At 36.7% G+C, this 19720-nt stretch overlaps 1 protein-coding gene across 1 annotated transcript in view; it reads right to left on the bottom strand.

The window, feature by feature from the left end:
• BANK1 (B cell scaffold protein with ankyrin repeats 1) overlaps window positions 1-19720 on the bottom strand; it is a 1951135-nt gene that overhangs the window by 1561633 nt on the left and 369782 nt on the right. Inside the window, exon 6 of the mRNA XM_044063440.1 lies at window positions 14819-15024. Within this exon, the coding sequence (XP_043919375.1) occupies window positions 14819-15024 (206 nt within the window). The remainder of the gene's footprint in view (window positions 1-14818; window positions 15025-19720) is intronic.

Genomic DNA, 19720 nt, shown 5'->3' with positions numbered 1-19720 from the left:
GTAACCTGATATAGATGGGGTGGTCTCCGCAGCCTTTATCCAGGTCTCAGTGACTGCATAAATGTCAGCATCTTCCAAGGTGGGGACTTCTTCCAGTGAGTGCAGTTTCTGGTTTAGACTTCTAGAGTTTGGCAGCATAACCATGATGTTGTTTTTAGACAGTATTTTTACATTGGGAATTTTCTTCTTGTGACATTGTCTAAAAAGGCACTATGGGGGTGGCAAGAGCCTTACCCAGTAACTGCAATCTCAGGGGTGACAGATGAAGACCATCTCTGGCAAAGCATTGAGATCTATCGACCATGTCGTACCAAGATGACAGATACTGGATCCCCTTTGAATGACACCAGAAACTAAGCCAATTGTTGAAGTCAATCATTTTTTTTTCTTTGTATTGAGGTATCATCCTAGGTAAAGGTAAAATGCTGCTTAAGGTTAGGGACATACCTGCCTGAGATACATAATCAGAGAACTCAATCATGTCTCTCTTAATATTGTCTAGTGAGGTTATGATCTGTCATAACAGTGCCCACTACTGAGAGACTTGAATGCGTGTGTGATGTGGAGGATCCTGGCACTTGACAGACAGCTGACCATGACTTTTTCCTTATATAACCTGGTGAGAGAGATATCTGTCTGTCTCACAATTGAGTCACCTATGACTAAGATGTTTGTTTTTCTGTTATGCCTTAGGAGCTTGACTGGTGAGACACTGGTGTTTGATATATTATGTGTTCTATGTTCTGCAGAGGATGTATTATGTGAATCATGCTTGTGTTTGTGTTTGGGAGGTTGCTGATGCTTAGGTAAGCTTCTGGTAATGACCTCTGCATATGTAGGTTTATGTGTTGCTGGTTTGGTAGGTGAAGGAAATGAGTTGTGCATGCTGACAACCTGCTTAGTATCAGATGAACTGACTGGTGCGTGAGACAGTCTGGTTTCTATTTTCTTGATATAGATGCATCTGCCACATAATGAATGTGTGTAGACTAGAAGTGGGTTGTCAGTGTACATGAGGCAACTGCTATATTGCCTCAGTTGCCCATGTTGACTAGGCTGCTGGAGAAACTGTGGGAAATTGTCCATCCACAATACTAAGTTGATGTGGTCAGAAAACAGGGAGCGGATAGGAAGGACCAGGTAAAATATAGGACAGGAGAAGTGGACAAAAAATACGAAGGGCAAGTAGGTAGGATCTGTGTTGGTACCTCAGGAGCTTTGCTGAATGTATCACCTGTCAGTGAGGGACAGTTGCAACTCACAAATGTATCACCAACAGACTACTAAGGGAAAATCTGCAGGCAGAAGTGCTTGTGTCTACAACTGCCAATGGTGTCCATCACTGCTCGGCAGTGCATGATGCACAAATAAGCGCAAACCCACAAAACACAATGATTATGTAGCAGACAAGAGCAAACTGATTTAAACTTTGCAGCTTTTCTCCCCAGGCATCCGCTGAGAAAGGACTTGTGTCCAGTTGGAGTTTACTGGTAAACAAATGTAAATAAAATAAATAAAATAACATGAAAATAAAATAAAACAAATTAACAAATAAAAAAGCTGAAAACTGAGCCCTTTTCCAGCAACCTTCATTCAAATGAGTTCTAACTGCTCATTCCTGCCACTAGGGTGCAGGGGAACCTTTTCCAACAAAAGATGGCCTGATTTAGTGCTCACGTTATAAAAACTGAACTAGATTCAGCAGATCTGAATCTAGTGTATCCTACAACAAACAGAGTGCAACAATTTCAGAAAAAAAACACAGTTCAAATAAGCAGTGATATAGTACAAATGCAGTTCAAAATTGCAATATTCAGTGAAAAATTCTACTTATTATTGCAGAGATCAGCAGATGGCTTGGATTGATCAGATAAATACAGCAGAGCAGTAGCTGTTCACCAAACTCTGTGGGGCATTTCTAAAACAAGCTCAAACCTGCACAAATGTGGTACTTATGTAGCAGACAAGAGTAAACTGATTTAAACAAGTTAACCAATAAAAAGCTCAAACTTGAGCCCCATTCCAGCAACCTTCAATCAGATGAGTTATAACTGCGTCCTCCTGCCACTAGAGTGCAGGGGAGCCCTCTCCAACAAAAGATGGCCTGGTTTACTGCTCAATATATGCAAACAGAACTAGATTCAGAACTAGATTCAGCAGATCTGAGACTAGTCTATGCTACAGCAAACAAAGTGCAACAATTAAAAAAAAACAGTTCAAATAAACAGGCACTGTAAGCCTTCAACCAGCAACTCCCAGCTGACAAGAGAAGACGCTACCCTCTCTTCCCACAAGAGTGTAGACCACAAACCTTCTTAATGTAAAATAACTGGCCTGAAGCCCAAGCACTTAAACCATAACTAAGATACTTTTAAAATAACAGACAGACTAAGCCTTCAACCAGCAGTTCCCAACTTAGAAGGATGTAAGCTGCCTCTCTTGCCAAAAGTGTGTAGACTGCTAACCTTCTTAATGTAAAACAACTGGCCTGAAGCCCAAGTCCTTAAATTAAAACTAAGAGGCTTAGAATAACAGTTACAATTTAATCAGGCCACTAGCAAGCAGTAATACATGCAGCAGAATAAATGCAATCCAACACTAAAAAAAGCTGCAAAAGCAAAATAAAGTAATAAAGTGGGAAGAAACACGAATAAAGAAAACGCAATAGAATAAAGTACAATTATTTTAAGTTAAATGGGAAGGGGGGAAGCATAAGATAATTCAAGGTTAAGAAACTAAGCAGGTGAGTCTTCCCAAATGATCTTCCTGTACTCAGCAGAATAAGCTGATGAGATGAGACTGGGAGGAGTGTCCAAAATCAGATTTATAGTAGGGGCAGGTAACTCAAAATCCAACAAGTTTAAGAATACAGCAACAGCTGGGACAGAGGGTGGGAAAAATGAAATGCAGACAGAGATCAACAATATTCAGACAGGGTACAGCAAGCAAGCCAAACAAACACTCTAGCTAAATGAAGATATTTCTAGCTAAATGAGGGATGCTATTTCTCAGCTCCTCCCACTAATTAGCTGATGTTACTCACTGTTTGCAAAGGAATTCTTGGGTAACTTTTCTAACTGACCCTAGCCAAGACCGCTTAAAATTCCAACAGAACAGAAAACTTAAAACTAAACAAATGTAATACATGAATAAGACACAAAATAGTAGTAACCAAACCTTAAATTAAAAATTTTAATTCAAAATAAAATGCAGACAGAGATCAGCAATATGCAGGCAGGGTACAGCAAGTAAGCTAAACAAGCACTCTAGCTAAACAGAGATATTTCTAGCTAAATGAGGCATGCTGTTTCTCAGGTCCTCCCACTAATTAGCTGATGTTGTTAACTCTTTGCAAAAGAATTCTTTGCTAACTTTTCTAACTGACCGTAGCCAAGACCTCTTAAAACTCCAACAAAACAGAAAACTTAAAATAAGTGAAATGTAATACACGAATAAGATAAAAACAGAAGTAACCAAACCTTAAATGAAAAACTTTAATTCAAAATAAAATGCAGACAGAAATCAGCAATATTCAGGCAGAGTACAGCAAGCAAGACAAAGAAATACATCTCACTTAAATTTTAAGTTTAGAGCTCAAGATGCATTAATTCAGTAACATTCCCATATTATTATTTTCCTATTCAGGGTTGTGGATAGCCAGTACCTATCCTGAAAAGTTAAGGTCATAAGGTATAGAACCAATCCTGGGTGTGATGTTAGTCATTCTGTATTAATTTTTTTAAATTCTGATTTTGATAGTTATTTGTTAAATAATTAATACTAACAATAACAATAACATTTACTAATAATATATTACATATTACTTGTTATTTAATTAAGTCCCTCCCCACTCCTGCCATGTTTTTCTTAATTAGTACTGATTCTATATTCTTGCCAATGTCTCCTCCTCAGTCTGAGGGCCTTTTGAGGACTGTCTCCCAGGTCAAGGGCCTTTTGACCATCTGACTTACTTGGTTAAGATGTAAACAAATAAACAAATAAAGGAATAAATAAATAAATAAATACATGATGTTTAGCAGTTACATGTGCTTCTATTATGTGCTTCATCATCTTTCATATTAACTGTAATTCATAAATGCCACACAGCTTATCTCATGGTTCTAGACTAATTGTGTTTGCAGCCTTTATGTGTCTCAAATATCTATCCTTGCTTTTATATTTAATTGCAATCTGGACAATAATACCCGAAGTGTCTATCCATTAACCAGCCTTCAATTCCCCAGCTATAGGCAAAGTTAATATCTCTGAGCAATTCCTAATAGTAGCTTGCATGTTCCCTTATTGGTCTGTGTGCTCAATCTACAAGTGAGGACAAGCTAGTGGGCTTTAACCAGACTAACTCATGGTCATCTTTCTTCAGTATTTCTGAGTGTAATATGATATCTCTCAAGATGTGATAGTGACCCCCCCCTCCCTAGGTATACTAGCATCTTTCCCCTTATTACCACAAATTGCTATAAATGTCACTGTTTTATTTATTTATTTGAATTATTGATCTCCCTGCCAACCCCATATATGTTTCTATATTACTATAGCTCTTGGTTCAGATCCACTTCCCTGCTTTGGGCCAAAGACTGCTTACCTCCTGCAGACTGACATACAGCCTATAATCCCTAGTTCATGACCTGATGCAGCTCCTAGCCACCACCACCATGGGATCATTAGCAACTGAAGTTTAACGCCAGCCCCTCAGCTTCTATAGCCAGATCATCTGTCAATCTCCTGAATGGTTCCACTAGTTTCCCTAGTAACATCCCATTGAGAGTTACAGTTTTTGGCACATCTCCTTAGCTAGCCTTAACTGTGTATGTCATTTGCCTGTGCAGGATCTTTACCCTACATTCCATTTCCTAACTCTCACAGCCTCCTAACTGATGGCATGCTGCCAATCTCAGCCTCTGTTGGCTGCTTTTGGATAGGCTAGCTGACTGATACACTCTCTTAATTTGGCCATTCCTTTTTAAATTTTATATTTTCAATAACAATGAGATCACTGCTAACATTCTCTTTTTACACTACTAGTAGTTTTGAGACTTTATTACAGAGATTTCTTTTGTAATGTAGGCGTAACACTTCCATTAGCTCAGGGTTCAATGTTTTATATCTCTGTGTTACCAAACAGGTTTAAGATATGTGAAGCTTAAGACAAAACACTTACCTTAACTACAGTAAAATCGAGTTGTGTGTTGCTCCATCAGTGGTGTGCTCATGCTTTATATATTTATTTTTAGTGTGTTTGGAGCGAAATCTCAGGTCACTATTGTTAAAAGCCCTAAACGCACTCCTTTGTTAATAGTATAGACTTTGTTTTAATTTCAATTAGTCTTATTCAATACAATGAGCTACAGACATCAAATTAAGTAAAACTTAAAGAGATGTGGTAAACTAAAAAGAATAACCTTTTGTCTGGTAAAGTTGAAAGGACAATTTCAAGTTTTGGCAAAGCAAAATATCTGAATAATGACAAGCTGATTAACAACAGCAGGCTTTTGAAAAGTAGAAGAAATGATTTATGCAAAAATGGAAATTTGATACAAGCGAAGTCTAAAAAAGAGGTAAACAGACTGAACAAATACACTAAAGGAAATATGAAAACTAATAGGAAAAATATGAGGAGAAGATAGTGGATAATGTGAGGAATAACAACAGAAGAACATTTTACAGCAACATAAGAAGGGCAGAACAGGATTTTGTGAATGGGAACTAAATGCTGAAGGTAAAGTAGTGCGTGCTAGAAAAGAAATAGTAGATCTGTTTGCAGAGCATTTCAGATTAATCTTTGAAGGTGAAGGAGGAGGAGGAACTGTATGAATTGTAAGGGAAAAGGCATTCATTGAAATGATAACTTTAGTTAGGGAAAACTTTACTTACACATTGAGTACATTGAATTATAAATACATGTTAGAAAACTGATGGTGTGATCGACAAAATCCTTAAAACTTTGAAAGAACAACAAGCAATACCTTTGACAATGATATGTGAAAATAGATAAAACAAACTGGAAGTCCCAAAAAATTGGACAGTAATCATTACTAAAGTCTGTCTGTAACAGCAAGGAAATCTATTAAGTATAGAATGTGACAGATTATTGTCAAGCAATGAAAAAATGTTGAAAGATTGATATTAAAGGCAGTAGCAGTTATGAAAACAAAATCGCCACTGACTCTAAAGACAATCACAAAGCATTCTATAGCTATGTCAAGAATCTCAATGGCAACACTTAGATCTGCTCTGAGTTACAGCACAATGGCACTAAATATACAGAACCAACTGATATTGCCAACATCCTGGCAGATAGGTTCAGTGCTAACTTTATCCCCCTGTCATCCCCTAAAGGGCCCATCTCTATACCAGAAGAATGCAAAGTTCCTGTAATCATGGCTGCACAGGTAAAAAACACACTATCCAAAGCCAACAACACAGCATCCATGGGACCTGACAACATCCCAGGCTGTGTTCTACATGAGCTACAGAATGAACTGGCACCCCACCTAAGTACCATGTTCAATCATAGCCTCACCTCATGCTATGTGACCACTGAATGGCGCACAGTGACAGTTATCCCACTCCACAAAAGGGGAGCCACCATGGACCCTGGAAACTACTGCCCCATTAGCCTAACAAGCCTGATCTGCAAGGCTATGGAACGTATCATCATGGAACTTATAAACAATGACATTGGTAATCTTCAAACTCAGGACCCCACCTAGTTCGGGTTTGTAAAAGGCAGATCATGTCTCCTAAACCTGATAGACTTCTTTGAAGCAGTCACCAAAGCCATGGATGAGGGTAAGGTGGTTCACACAAGTTATTTATATCTCGCCAAGGCTTTTGACGCCATCCCCCCACTCTGGAATTATAGATAAACTCACTAAACTAGGTATAAATCCCTATATCACAAGATGGGTTGCCAACTAGCTCACTGACAGAACCCACACTGCGAAAGTAGCAGATGCCAAATCCAACTTCAGACCAGTGACAAGTGGAGAACCACAGGGTTCAGTCCTGGGTCCTCTCCTGTTTGGTATCTACTTCTCTGAAGTACAGGCTAACACAGATGGTCTTTGGCTAATGAAGTTTGCAGATGACTGCAAACTAGCAGCCATAATCAAAACTCCAAAAAATGTGGACATCCTACAAAAGGGCCTCGCTGAGACAGATGCCTAGTGTCAAAGCCATGGCCTCAAGCTCAATGCCAAAAAGTGCATTGTCATCCCTTTTGGTAAAAACTCCGTACCCATGAACTACTACATAGGCGGTAGATTACTTAACACCGAAAGTGTGATAAGAGACCTTGGGACACAGGTGGACAGTAGTCTCTCCTTTGATAATCACATTGCCACAGTAAGAAATCCTTCTACATGGCACACCTAATCACAAAAGGTTTCTCATCTAGGAAAAAAAGAGGTCATTGTTCCCCTCTACTCATCACTCATTAGACCCATTATAGAGTACAATGCCCCTTTTGGTATGTATCTCACAAGACACCTACAACAACTGGAAAGGCCGCAGAAATACCTCACAAAGAGGGGATCACTTCTGTGGCTCTGCTCGACAGTGGCACAGGAAAATAATTTTCTTGGGTGCCGAAAGCCAGGGTATCTTTTGGCTAGGCTTATATAGGCCCTAGGGCCAATAGCCTAGCACTTACCTATGAACCTATGAACCTAAGTAGTGAAGGAGCTAAAGGTAGCTGAGATGCATATCTGCCAGCATATATGTCATAAAGATAGCCCTTCGATCACATTCAATCAGCAATTTTATAAGAATGAGATGAGAACTCTGGAGTTAAGGCTACAAATAGATGTCCTATATCTAGACTTCAGTACCACCTTCAGTGTAGTTTCCTTTCAAATACTGAGATAAATTGATGAAATAAGGTCTATCAGCTCAATTCATGAACTGGATAGTAATTTGGTTAGTTGAGATAGATTACATAGGTTCATAGGTGTGTACTAAGCTATTGGCTCTGGAACCTTTACAAGCCTAGCCCATAGGATTACCCTGGCATTGTGCCACTCAACATTAGTTCCCAGTATGTCTGTCAAGTAGAACCACTGGAGTGATCCCCGGGGTGAGATTTCTATTTCCCATCCACTTATCAAGATTTCTCTTGAAGAGGCCAGTGCGGTGCTCTGTTTGACATGTATGGGATGTCTATTCCATAGCATGGGCAGTCTCTGGGTTATGAACCTGTCCCTCCAGCATGTTCTGTTGATTGTTCATAGATTCATAGGTTCATAGGTAGTTACTAGACTATCAGCCCAAGGGCCTAAGTAAGCCTAGCCAACAAGGTTCCCTGGTTTATGCCACCCAAGAAAGTTAATTTCCAGTGCCCTTGTTGAGCAGAGCCACAAAAGTGATCTCTGGGATGTATTTCCTATTTCCCATCCACTCATCAAGATTTTTCTTGAAGAGTGCTAATGAGAAACTTTGCTTGACATAGATGGGTATCTTGTTCCAGAGTATAGGAAGTGTCTGGGACAGAAATCTATCCCTCCAGCATGTCCTGTTTATTGTGGTGACAAGGGTTAGGTCCCTAGAGCATGTAGCTCAGAGGGATTGGGAGGTTAAGGTCTCTGGAGCATGTGGTGCGGAGGGATTGGGGTTTCTTTACATGTAAAAAGTCATCACTTCCAAATCTTAGAGCAATGCACCTCTACACTGTACCTCTACACCATCTGAGCTGTGTACTCTATAATGGAATATGGACAAAAGGTCTACAATAATTAATTCTGGTAACACATCCTTCTGGGTTTATAGGAAATAACAGAAGTTCCCAAAAAACTGTTCTTCCTTTTTATGCTTATTTCACGATAAGTAAGATCATGGTTTGGGAACTGGACCACAACACATTGCAATCTGATGAGTCATGCATAAACAATAAGATTATTAGTAAAGAAACACTAACAACATCTCATTTGGATGGTTTAATGTTAAATATATAACTTATTGAAGTCAGAAGGTGAATCTGTAGAGACTTATAAATATAATGGTGGACAAGAACCTAATTATAAGGCAACAACACAAACATAATAAAGGATAATTATAAATAGATGAGATGCATCAAGAAATAGCTCAAATTAAGAAATGGAGAAATTATGATATGCATTTATCTTGGTTTGATTAGTCCTAAATTGGAATATGGGAGAATATTATAAACACATATTTGAAAGATTTTCAGAACGAGCTTGAGGCAGGCCAAAGGAAGTTTGCGAAGATCAAAGATGATTACAAAAGTGAATAATATAAAATACATGAGACACTGACGTGATCTGGAGTTATCTTTATTAAAGACAACTGAAAGGAGGTTTTATCTAAATACATGAATCCACTAAGAATGATTTTGTTTGGGAGCCATTTGGATTACATAAAATTGAATGATGCAGGTATGAAAGGACTGTAGACAAGTAGAATTCCAGAGAAGGTAAGATGCAGTAACAATAATTGAAATCTTTTAAAAAGTAGAGATAGCCATTTAATATATATTATTATTAGTATTATTATTATTCTACTTATTATTATCTTTTTATGTACAACTGGATTTTCACATGACTCGGTGACATCGTATTTCATTGCACTCATTTGATTTCCTTGCATTCTTACAGCAGTTTTATATCTACCACTAAAAAATGCTGGATTCTCAGTGTTTAGCTGTTTTGTATGATAATGACAAGACTTAGAAACAGAGATGATTAGCTCTTCAAGACAAGCCATACAAATAACAAATAGAGCTATATAGGCTTTGGACAAATGATACTCTCATTAAGCAATAACACTACTACTTTAACTTGGGTTTATCTGAGAGCAATGAAAAACAAGGAATTATAAAATGTAGCATATAGACAAATAAACTAACTGTTATGACACAAGCTTCCTAATAACAAAAGGGAGATGCTGGACCAGAAATGACAGGAAAGAGAACAGCATCACAAAACATTTAGTGTCCCAAGCGCAGAATTAATCTGAACCTCAATATACATATATAATAAATATAAATATATATGTATATATATATATATATATATATATATATATATATATATATGGATCTAATTTACATGGTTGACTTTTCACAAAGTCGACTTTCATATGGCTGAGACCATATGATTGACTTTTGAAAGGCTGACCATGGGGAACTGCTATCTCTGTACAGTGCAAAATGGGAAAGTTTCCCTCTTCCACACTGTAGTGTGATCTCGGACTTGGTATATTAAAGTTACTGGGGATATAGGGGTGCAGGTGGGCTAGCCCCCCTGCTGACAGTTTTAAGGTAAGCATTCATTGTGTTTTTTGTGTTTATTTTAAGTCGACTTTGTGAAAAGTCGACCATGTAAAGTAGACCTATATATATATATATATATATATATATATATATATATATATATATATATATATATATATATATATATATACACACACACACACACACACACACACACACACACACACACACACACACACACACACACACACACACACGTATGTATTATGTTTGGGCAGCCAAGCTTAACTGCAGTTTGTTATGTGTTCTTCTGATGGATTTTAAGAAAATTACCTCAAAAGCTTTACTGTTGAGGTGAATTTCTTTAAATCTGTTCTGTGGCAATATGCTTATGATTTGCCCCAGTCATAATTCTGCATGCAAAGACTATAACACAGGTAATTACAAAAGCTTGGTCAGAGAAAGCAGCTTAGATTTGTAAAGTAACTTGATGGTTCAATGTAAAAGTTCTAAACAATACAGTTTGCCTACTTGAAGGTGATTCAAACACCCACTCTAAGCATATTGTCTGCTTATAAGATGATGACAGAACACTGCGTTTAATCAAGATAAACAATGAAAAGACTGATAGTGTTATAATTGCAATTGCGACATAATGTAGAATGTACCAAACTTGAAAAAAATAATATACCTGATTTTCTCAAACCTACAATTTCCCTATCTTGTTTGACTTTATTTAATCCCTCTGAATGGTATTCTGCCTTTAAGTCAAGTGAGAAAATAAACAGCCATTTACATGTTACTTAACCTTAGGTTGCCGATGAGGCAATGTTAGGACTGTACAAGTCATATTAATCAGATCTATTGTGTCTAGTACAAATTTGTGAGCTGAAGAGATCTGCTTTTTCCATACTTGCACAAAATCTGTAAACTATAGTATACAAATGCTGTAAACAATTTGTCAAGAAACATGGGCATTTAACATAAAAATAATAGCAAAACCTGTGCAGAATTCACCCAGGCGGTCATTTGAGTCACACCAGGTCACTTACAGAGGATGTCTTTTCAGACTTTACAATGGAATCTCTCACATAGGCCTCTAAATAGATATGAAGTGGCAGTTCTGAATAAAGGTTTATCATTTATTCCAACAAAGCAGAGTAATGTTACCGATACAGTTTTGGATGTTAAATTGTTTGTAAGAAATGTACAATTGAAAATGTTATACCCTGAGAATAAATCAGGAATAGCAGGCAGATGCCTAAAAAAACCAAGCACTTTTGTGCCTAATTTACATCCTTTACTGGATTTACACCCTTTACTGGATCCTTTACTGGATGCGTTCAGTAAAATAGTAGAGAGAGATGTACTAAATATGAAGAATGAGAATCTTGTCTGCACTAGGAAGAATAACTTAACACATAGACAAATCAGTGCTTTACAGGACTTGAGGAATGATAGAAATATATCAATAAGACCTGCTGATAAGGGTGGTCCTATAGTAATATTGGACAAATCTTCTTATGATAATAGCATGTTAGATATGTTGAACGACATTAAATATTAAAAATCTATACCACTCACGAAAGCACAAGAACACATTGTTAACGTACATAATACCTTGGATGAATTATATAAGGCAGGAATAATTGTCTTAGATATGTATAATTTTTTATTCGTTGATAGTCCAACTATTCCAATAATCCAAGGTTTACCTAAAGTACATAAAAATCCAATAAACCCACCCATGAGACCGATAGTTTCCGGTCGGGGGTGGGCTACAGAACCCCTATCAATACTAATTGAAAAAACTTTGAAACTTACAGTCAGTTCTAATATGTTCATTCTAAGAGATTCAAAACAATTTTTATTAGATCTATATGAAGGGACAGAAGCTATTATAGATATCGCCTCAATTATAATGGTAACTATGGATGTTTGTTCACTATTTACTAATATACCTAATGAAACAGGAATAGAAAGCATTAGGATGTATTTAAATAGACACTCTAACATTTCAGAGAATCATGCAGATTTAATTTGCTTGTTACTTAAATTAGTATTAAATAATAATGTTTTCCTGTTCGAACGAAAATTATATTTACAAAAGGATGGCGTGTGGCTATGGGCACATCTTGTGCCAATAGCTACGCCAGCCTTGTGATGGCTTTATGGGAAGAAGAAAAGCTTTTCCATCTTGAAATGTATCAGAAATATGTCTGTTTTTACAGGCGCTTTGTAGATGATTTGTTTTTTCTGTGGACTGGCACATTTGATGAATTACATGTGTTCTTCAGAAAGATTAATTCGTTAACAACCTATTTGAACTTCACTATAACTAGTTCTAAGGACAATATAGCTTTTCTAGATGTATCTATACAGCGCTTAGACAATGGAAGGTTAAACACAGGGGTGCACAGAAAAAATTGCTAAAAAATATATTTCTACATAGAGATAGTCTGCACCCACAGCATATTTTTTCTAATATTATTACAGGGCAGGCTATTAGAGCTTCAAGATTGAATCCACTACAAAGTAATTATGAAATTGAGCTAAACGATTTAAATAAAATACTTCTAGTACGAAATTATGAACAAGCAGATGTAGAAAAAAGTTTCTTAAATGTATATCAATTAAGAGATAATAAAGCATGTCCCATATTCTCTGAGAAAGGCCAGAGTTATTATAGGGAGATATATTCAGAAGAAACTGAGACTATGAGAAAACACCAGAAGCTAACTTTATTTTATAGTCAAGATGTAAAATTGATTAAAGATTTAGTATATAAGCATTGGGATATTTAAAAACACCAACCCTGAAATTAAGGAACTAGTTGGAGAGCATCCACAATTTATGTATAAGAACAGAAAGAATTTACATAAACTGTTATGCTTTCCACATTATTTAAAAAATAATATAACTGACTACCATGGAACAGAACCATGTGGAAAATGTAACTTCTGTTCATATTTATCAAACACTAACATGTTTGTGCATCCTAGTACTTCCAAGATTCACACTTTTAATATTAATGCATCTTGTGATACAGAACATTTAGTATATTTAGCCACCTGTATGGAATGTGCAGCATTTTATGTCGGAAAAACCGACAGAAAGTTGAAAAATAGAATCAGGGAGCATATATATCAGATTAGAATAAAATCTGAAATTAATGCACTTTCGACGCATGTATTACAGAATGGATCTACCCATTCTTTTAAATTTATGGTCATACAAACCAACATACCTAACCAGAGAGGGGGGGTATGTAAGGAATCACACAGAACAAATAGAAGCTGAGTGGATAATTAGGTTGCAAGCACATAACCCCCCTGGTTTGAATGAAAAATACCTATAAAACCTATCCTTAAAGGGAGAAGAATTAAATATTAATGTATTGTTTATAAATATATATATAAAAATAAATGCCTTACGCATATGAATTTCTATGCATTTGATTTTCTCTGGTTCAAGGCGATTAATTGAGAGAATCTTTTTATGCAAAGTTTTATATATGTATGTTTTAACTATATGTATTTTTCACTATTTTTTGAAAGTATGTTTTTTTATATTTTTATGTAGGCATTTTCTATGTATTAGTGTTTTAGTATATCTTTAAATCAGTAATTGATTAATTAATGCATTACTGAAGTGCTGATTAGTTTAATTTTATATTCTATATATATCATCTATTGTAGGAGTGAATCTGTAATGGTTTGATAAAGCTGTATAGTGAAAGCGCTTACCATTTTGTTCCAATACAGATTTTCTGGCGTTTTACTTTACATCTGGAGTTTGAATATTGTTGGACACTAAAAAAGGTTTTTTGAGGTTTGAATAGACACCTATCTCATCAACTGAGTGCTGTATAGTTTTGCTTTGGAATTTTGAGAGATTTTCCATTGTAAAGTCTGAAAAGACATCCTTTGTACGTGAGCTGGCGTGACTCGAATGATCGCCTGGGTGAATTCTGCACAGGTTTTGCTATTATTTTTATGTTATACACTTTACTTGTCCTGTGCAGCTACACTTTCTTGCTTGTGGTGTCAACCTTTATTGTTTGGATTAACATGGACATTTGTTTAAATAAATATTAAACAAACTGCCTAAAAAATTATTCCTAGGCAATACCAGAAAAGGGGCACTAGAATATCATATTTAGGTGAACAAAACAATGGAAGACTGGTGGTTTTATAACTGCAATGACATCCTAATTTAAAATGTACCAAACTTGAAAAAAACAGTATATATTTTCTCATACCTACGACATATCTATCTTGTTTGACTTCTGATGTAAGAAATGTACTTAAGCCTGTCTTTCCCTAATATTGTGTCATAATTACAGTGACCCATGCACTACAAACACATTTTAACATAAAGTACTACAAGAGGGGCAGTAAGCAATAAAGAAACAAGCAAACTCTGAATAGTAAAAATGCTCATGGAAACAAAAATCTAACAGTTTCATCTTGATCCAGTCAGTGTAAACTGTGTGCAGTTTACTCAGCTATCATTAAAACAATGCTTTTGTTTTCTCAAATAAATCAATAATATAGGGAAACATTGACTTACCTCACTAACTGATAGTTCTTCCAAAAGTTTTTTTACATCATTGTAACCATAGGAACTGGCGAGATTGATCGGATTCTCTCCTCTCTTGTTTGTTATTTGTGAGGCTTGGACTGCACCGGGACACTTCATCAGCAATGATACAAGTTGTGTCAGGCCATATTTTGCAGCAAAATGCAGAAGGGTAGGAAGATCACCTGAGTGTAGGTCTGTACAAAATAAAATGTCGATTGTAAAGGCAGTTTTGTTTACTGTATTGCTATATTGTCTGTAGATTTGTTAGCTACTAAAACTGTTTGTATACTCAGTATTGTTGTCAAAGATGGCTGAATGCTGATGCAGACAAGGAAATCATGGGCCATGATATGTTGCTGGTTTAAGAGCTGCAACCATACATATCATCTCTCTAATAATAACATCTTCCAGACACAAAAACTTGTATATGTGACATAAAGCACTGAGTTATGAGATAAAATATAGCACATTAATATTGTAGAGCACTATGAGATCAATGTACACTGCACATACCATCTGCTACACAGTCCAACCCTTACATGCTAATAAGCCCTTTAGACACTCATAGTTCAAAGGAAGCATATGCAGTTTAAAGTTTCACTATACAAAATGGTATTTAATAGTTTGTGTCAAGTTTACCCTCATTACTAGCTTTGATCATGGCAACAGACAAAATGATTGCTTTTCTACTGTATTTATCATTTCTTAGTCCAAGCTGATACAATAGTTAAGATGAACGAAATGAAAGCATTCCTTTTTGCAATAATTTACATTTCTAACTTAACATGAGCTACGTAAAAATTAGTAAAAGAAAAATAATATTATTTCCCATTTATTGGTAATTTCATATCCAGCCTACTTATAATACAGTAAAATAGACAATGATAAGTTAAAAAGAAAGATATATCCTTAGAAACCAGGAAGAAATAAAAAGAATTTGGACCATTATTTCAAAACAAGACCTCAAGTGAATATTATTATATTAAGAAGAATATTTTTCAGTATAATGACCCCTTACCTATTCTCACTATCCCATCAAGGAAAATTAGTTATGGTAGAATAATGGCCCTTTTTAGACTGTTGACTATATGTGCTATGGCTTGGGACCCTATTCTAAAAAAGATGGGCTATTATTTCTCAACAGCTAATAAATTCTACTGCTTATTATATCTTAGATGACTCCCACATAGCCTGTATAATACCAAACATGTGCTTTATTGGTGAAGGTTTTCTCACCCTTGCCTAATGTCTTAAAGGAGAACCACACCCACAGACTGAAAAATGTCTGTTTCATCATGTCTTGATATTTCCTGCATTTTAATACAACATTTGGACTCTATATAGTTTTCTTTACATTTTTAAATGTAACTCCAGAGACTGCCCACATGGGGTCCAGCAACTTGATTTTTTAGTCTATCTCTAGGTATCCTACAATGCAGTGTCTGGTTTTAAAATATTACATCATAGCCCCTAAGCTCCTGTCAATGCATTAACTTTACATGCCTTTTCATATATACCCTGCTTTCTTTTAGTCAGTCTGGTTTAATTACCATTTCTTGCTTTTCATTGACTACTTGATACTAGACAAACAGGACTAATCACACCGAACAGTATTCTCAGTTTATGTTACTTTTTCTTTCTCAAGTGTCCAGTTTTCATTCTTTTGTTATGCCTGAGTTGTTGTCCTTAAACTCACCCCCCCTAAATACCTCTCCTTCGTATCTGCCAAAGTGACAACGGTAATTTGAGCTGGTTGCTGCTGTGATTGACAGCTCACAGCAAAAGACAAAGTTCATGTACTTTTGCCTTTTGCTATCCACCTACTTACAGTGGGCACTTATTTTTGCTGCATCATAGCTTCTTTCTGTCCTCAAATTTTAATCCATACTACCCACTAATTGATAACACATTGTTTGGGAAACCTTCCAATTTCATTTTTTGCCGATTCCTGAAAAAACAAAATTCTTAAATATTTGTGTCACAAGGCTGTAAAAATAAAGCATTTTATTTTTATATAGCACTGTGATGCACTCAAAATAAAACATTTTGAATCAACATGCATTTTCTAAGCAACAGTACTGCAAGTGTAAACTATCACATTATTGACTTAACAGTAATTTACCTGATGTTATGAGGGACAGGTCAAATGTAAAATAAAAAAAAATCCTTGAGTATTCTGCAAAATCAGGGACATTTGAGATGTATGGTCTTGGGCCATTTACCTCTTATTGTACTGCTGTCTGTATTTCCTCCCTGTAATTTGTCTCTTGCCACCAGAATATTTATCCAAGTTGTCTGCAGTAAGTTTCTTAAAATAGTACATCATTGTTAATGCATCTTCTCTGATTTATTTTTCACACAGTATGCAGTCCCAGCCCACATTTTTTTCTGATTCCAGTCACTTCAATTTTTCATTCCTCTTTATAAATGCGTAAACTATCACATTATTGACTTAACAGTAATTTGCCTGACATTATGAGGGACAGGTCAAATGTTATATTACTATTTATTGTGTTTATGTAAATATGTTTATTCCCTTCCCTTTTTAATTCCAAGATACCACTACTGATGTTTCTTAAAGCTCCCATGTCACGTATTACAATGAAAGTAAAGTTGTTTATTATAAAAAACATCCAGATTCATATCCCTGCATTGGACAACCGATGAAAGAACATGCACTGAATAGGCAAATACAGCCTTACTTGGACAGAAGGCATTACCTATCCACCTTGACTGTCTCCAGTATGGTGATACCCTACCTGCACTAAATGACAGTGTTAAAAATATTGAATTCACAAAAGTCCACTCCTGGAATAGCTGTGTTACCCCAGGTTACTATTATACATTTCTTGGCATTGAATTTTAGGTTGTGCCTCTGGCACCAGTCATTAGTTTGTATCAGACCTTCTTGGAGAGCATCTGTGTCTTTGGGGGATTCTATGAATGTGTCTAGTTTGCAGTCGCCTATGAACTTGGTCATTCAGAGACCAGACACATTAGATTTTACTTCAGAGAAGAAGATGCCAAAAAGGAGCTTCCCCAGCACCAACCATTTGCTGACTCTGTTAGTGACTGACCTTTTTGCAGACTTCTTGGGACTTATCTGTAAGCCAGCTGATTGTCTAGTGGGTGATGTAGGAGTTTGCACCTAATCTCATGAGCTTGTCTTCAATGCTCGAGTTGGTATGATGTAAAATGCCTTGGCAGGTCAAGGTAGGCCATATGCACAATTTTGCCCTCATCCATTGCTCTAATGACTTTCTTAAAGTAGATCAGATTGAGAAGGCATGATCTTCCCTTGACTAAATCAAACTTAGTTAAAGTGTCTGATGGTTTTCAATGTCATTATTTATCATATCCATGATATTTTTTGTATGGATTTACATATGAAACTCTAGTCAGACTTATAATTCACTAAATGCCCTGGTCCATAGATGGCCTGCTCCTGTGCAGAGGGACACAGCTGCAGTCCTGCATTCATTTGGCATAAAGTCTGTTTGGAAGTTATGGTTAAATAATCATTCTAGTGGGCCCTTCATGTCATGTCTCCTGTTATCTAGGAGGAGTCTTGGGATATTATTAGGACCTATCAATGCAGTGTTTTTGGCCTTTTAGAGATCATTGAAAATGTATTCTCGTGATAGTTATAGTTGGGGTTACTTCTTGAGAGATGTCAAGGGGAATAAGCAGGATAAAGTGGGAGAGGACTTTATTGGTCAGTAGATTGTCCTTAGACAAAGAGGCTATTTTAACTTCATTAAATTTTGCCAGAGTGTCACTTAACAGTAGGTCATTTGCCTTGGACTAATTCTAGATTTGGCTAGTGCCCCAAGTTTTATTTCAAAGGAGACAGCTTCATGGTCTGTGAGGATGTTACACTGTGTGTGTGTGTGTGTGTGTGTGTGTGTGTGTGTGTGTGTGTGTGTGTGTGTGTGTGTGTGTGTGTGTGTGTGTGTGTGTAAGGAGGCGGGTTACATCTTTCACTCATGTTCATGAGGGCTAGGTCTAGTATCTTTGCACCCCTAGGGGACATATGGACTAGCTGGAATGTTTGGGCCTGTGAGTTTGTGGTTGAGTAGGATTCCCAGTTTATAGTGGTGCAGTTGAAGTTCCCCATGAATATGCATGAATATGATATTGGGTTGACTGGAGAGTTACTCTAGCACATTTAAATACCTCACTGTTTATACACATACAACCTAACACACCAATCAAGGATAGAGGGAAGAAGCTTGGCTCACTGCTTTGGCTGCTTGGATGGGAGGTTGGATATAAAAATAAATGTATTGGTAACCTTACCACAGAAACCCTTAACACAACTGCAGAAATGGTCAAGTGCCTTAGAGTCAAGTCCTAGTGCATCTCCCTCTGCAAGAGATGTAGGTCCAGAGCACTGAACTGCACTGTTACAGCCATACTGCACCTCCCACCAAAAAAAAATATACAGCGCATGACCTGACATTATCTCTTTTGCCCTATCAGACTGATTGCCTTTTGCTTACAGTACAAGGGCAGAGTAGCTGTTAGACTTCACTTACAACGCAGTCTGAGACAAGCCACAATGTCATATTATGCCAGCTAGTACCACAGATGTCCATTCACAGGTTCTGGCGTTCAGCAAAAAGCATCCATGCCACAACACAGCAGGCATGTCAGTATCCTACTTGTACCTTGCACACACACGCACACAAGCACAGACACACACACACACACACACACACACACACACACACACACACACACACACACACACACACACGTGTGCACACACATCACACATGCACACACACACACACATACATATACACAATGTACGTGTATATTATATATATTTTATATAAAGCCTATAATAAAGTTCTATCCACAATTGCAAACAGATAATAGATTGCA

The sequence above is a fragment of the Protopterus annectens genome, chromosome 2.part1 (assembly GCF_019279795.1).
Source record: "Protopterus annectens isolate FY-2018-M chromosome 2.part1, PAN1.0, whole genome shotgun sequence".
NCBI lineage: Eukaryota > Metazoa > Chordata > Ceratodontiformes > Protopteridae > Protopterus > Protopterus annectens.
Note: the sequence above shows the minus strand (reverse complement) of the source record. Positions and strands in the feature narration are given on the sequence as shown.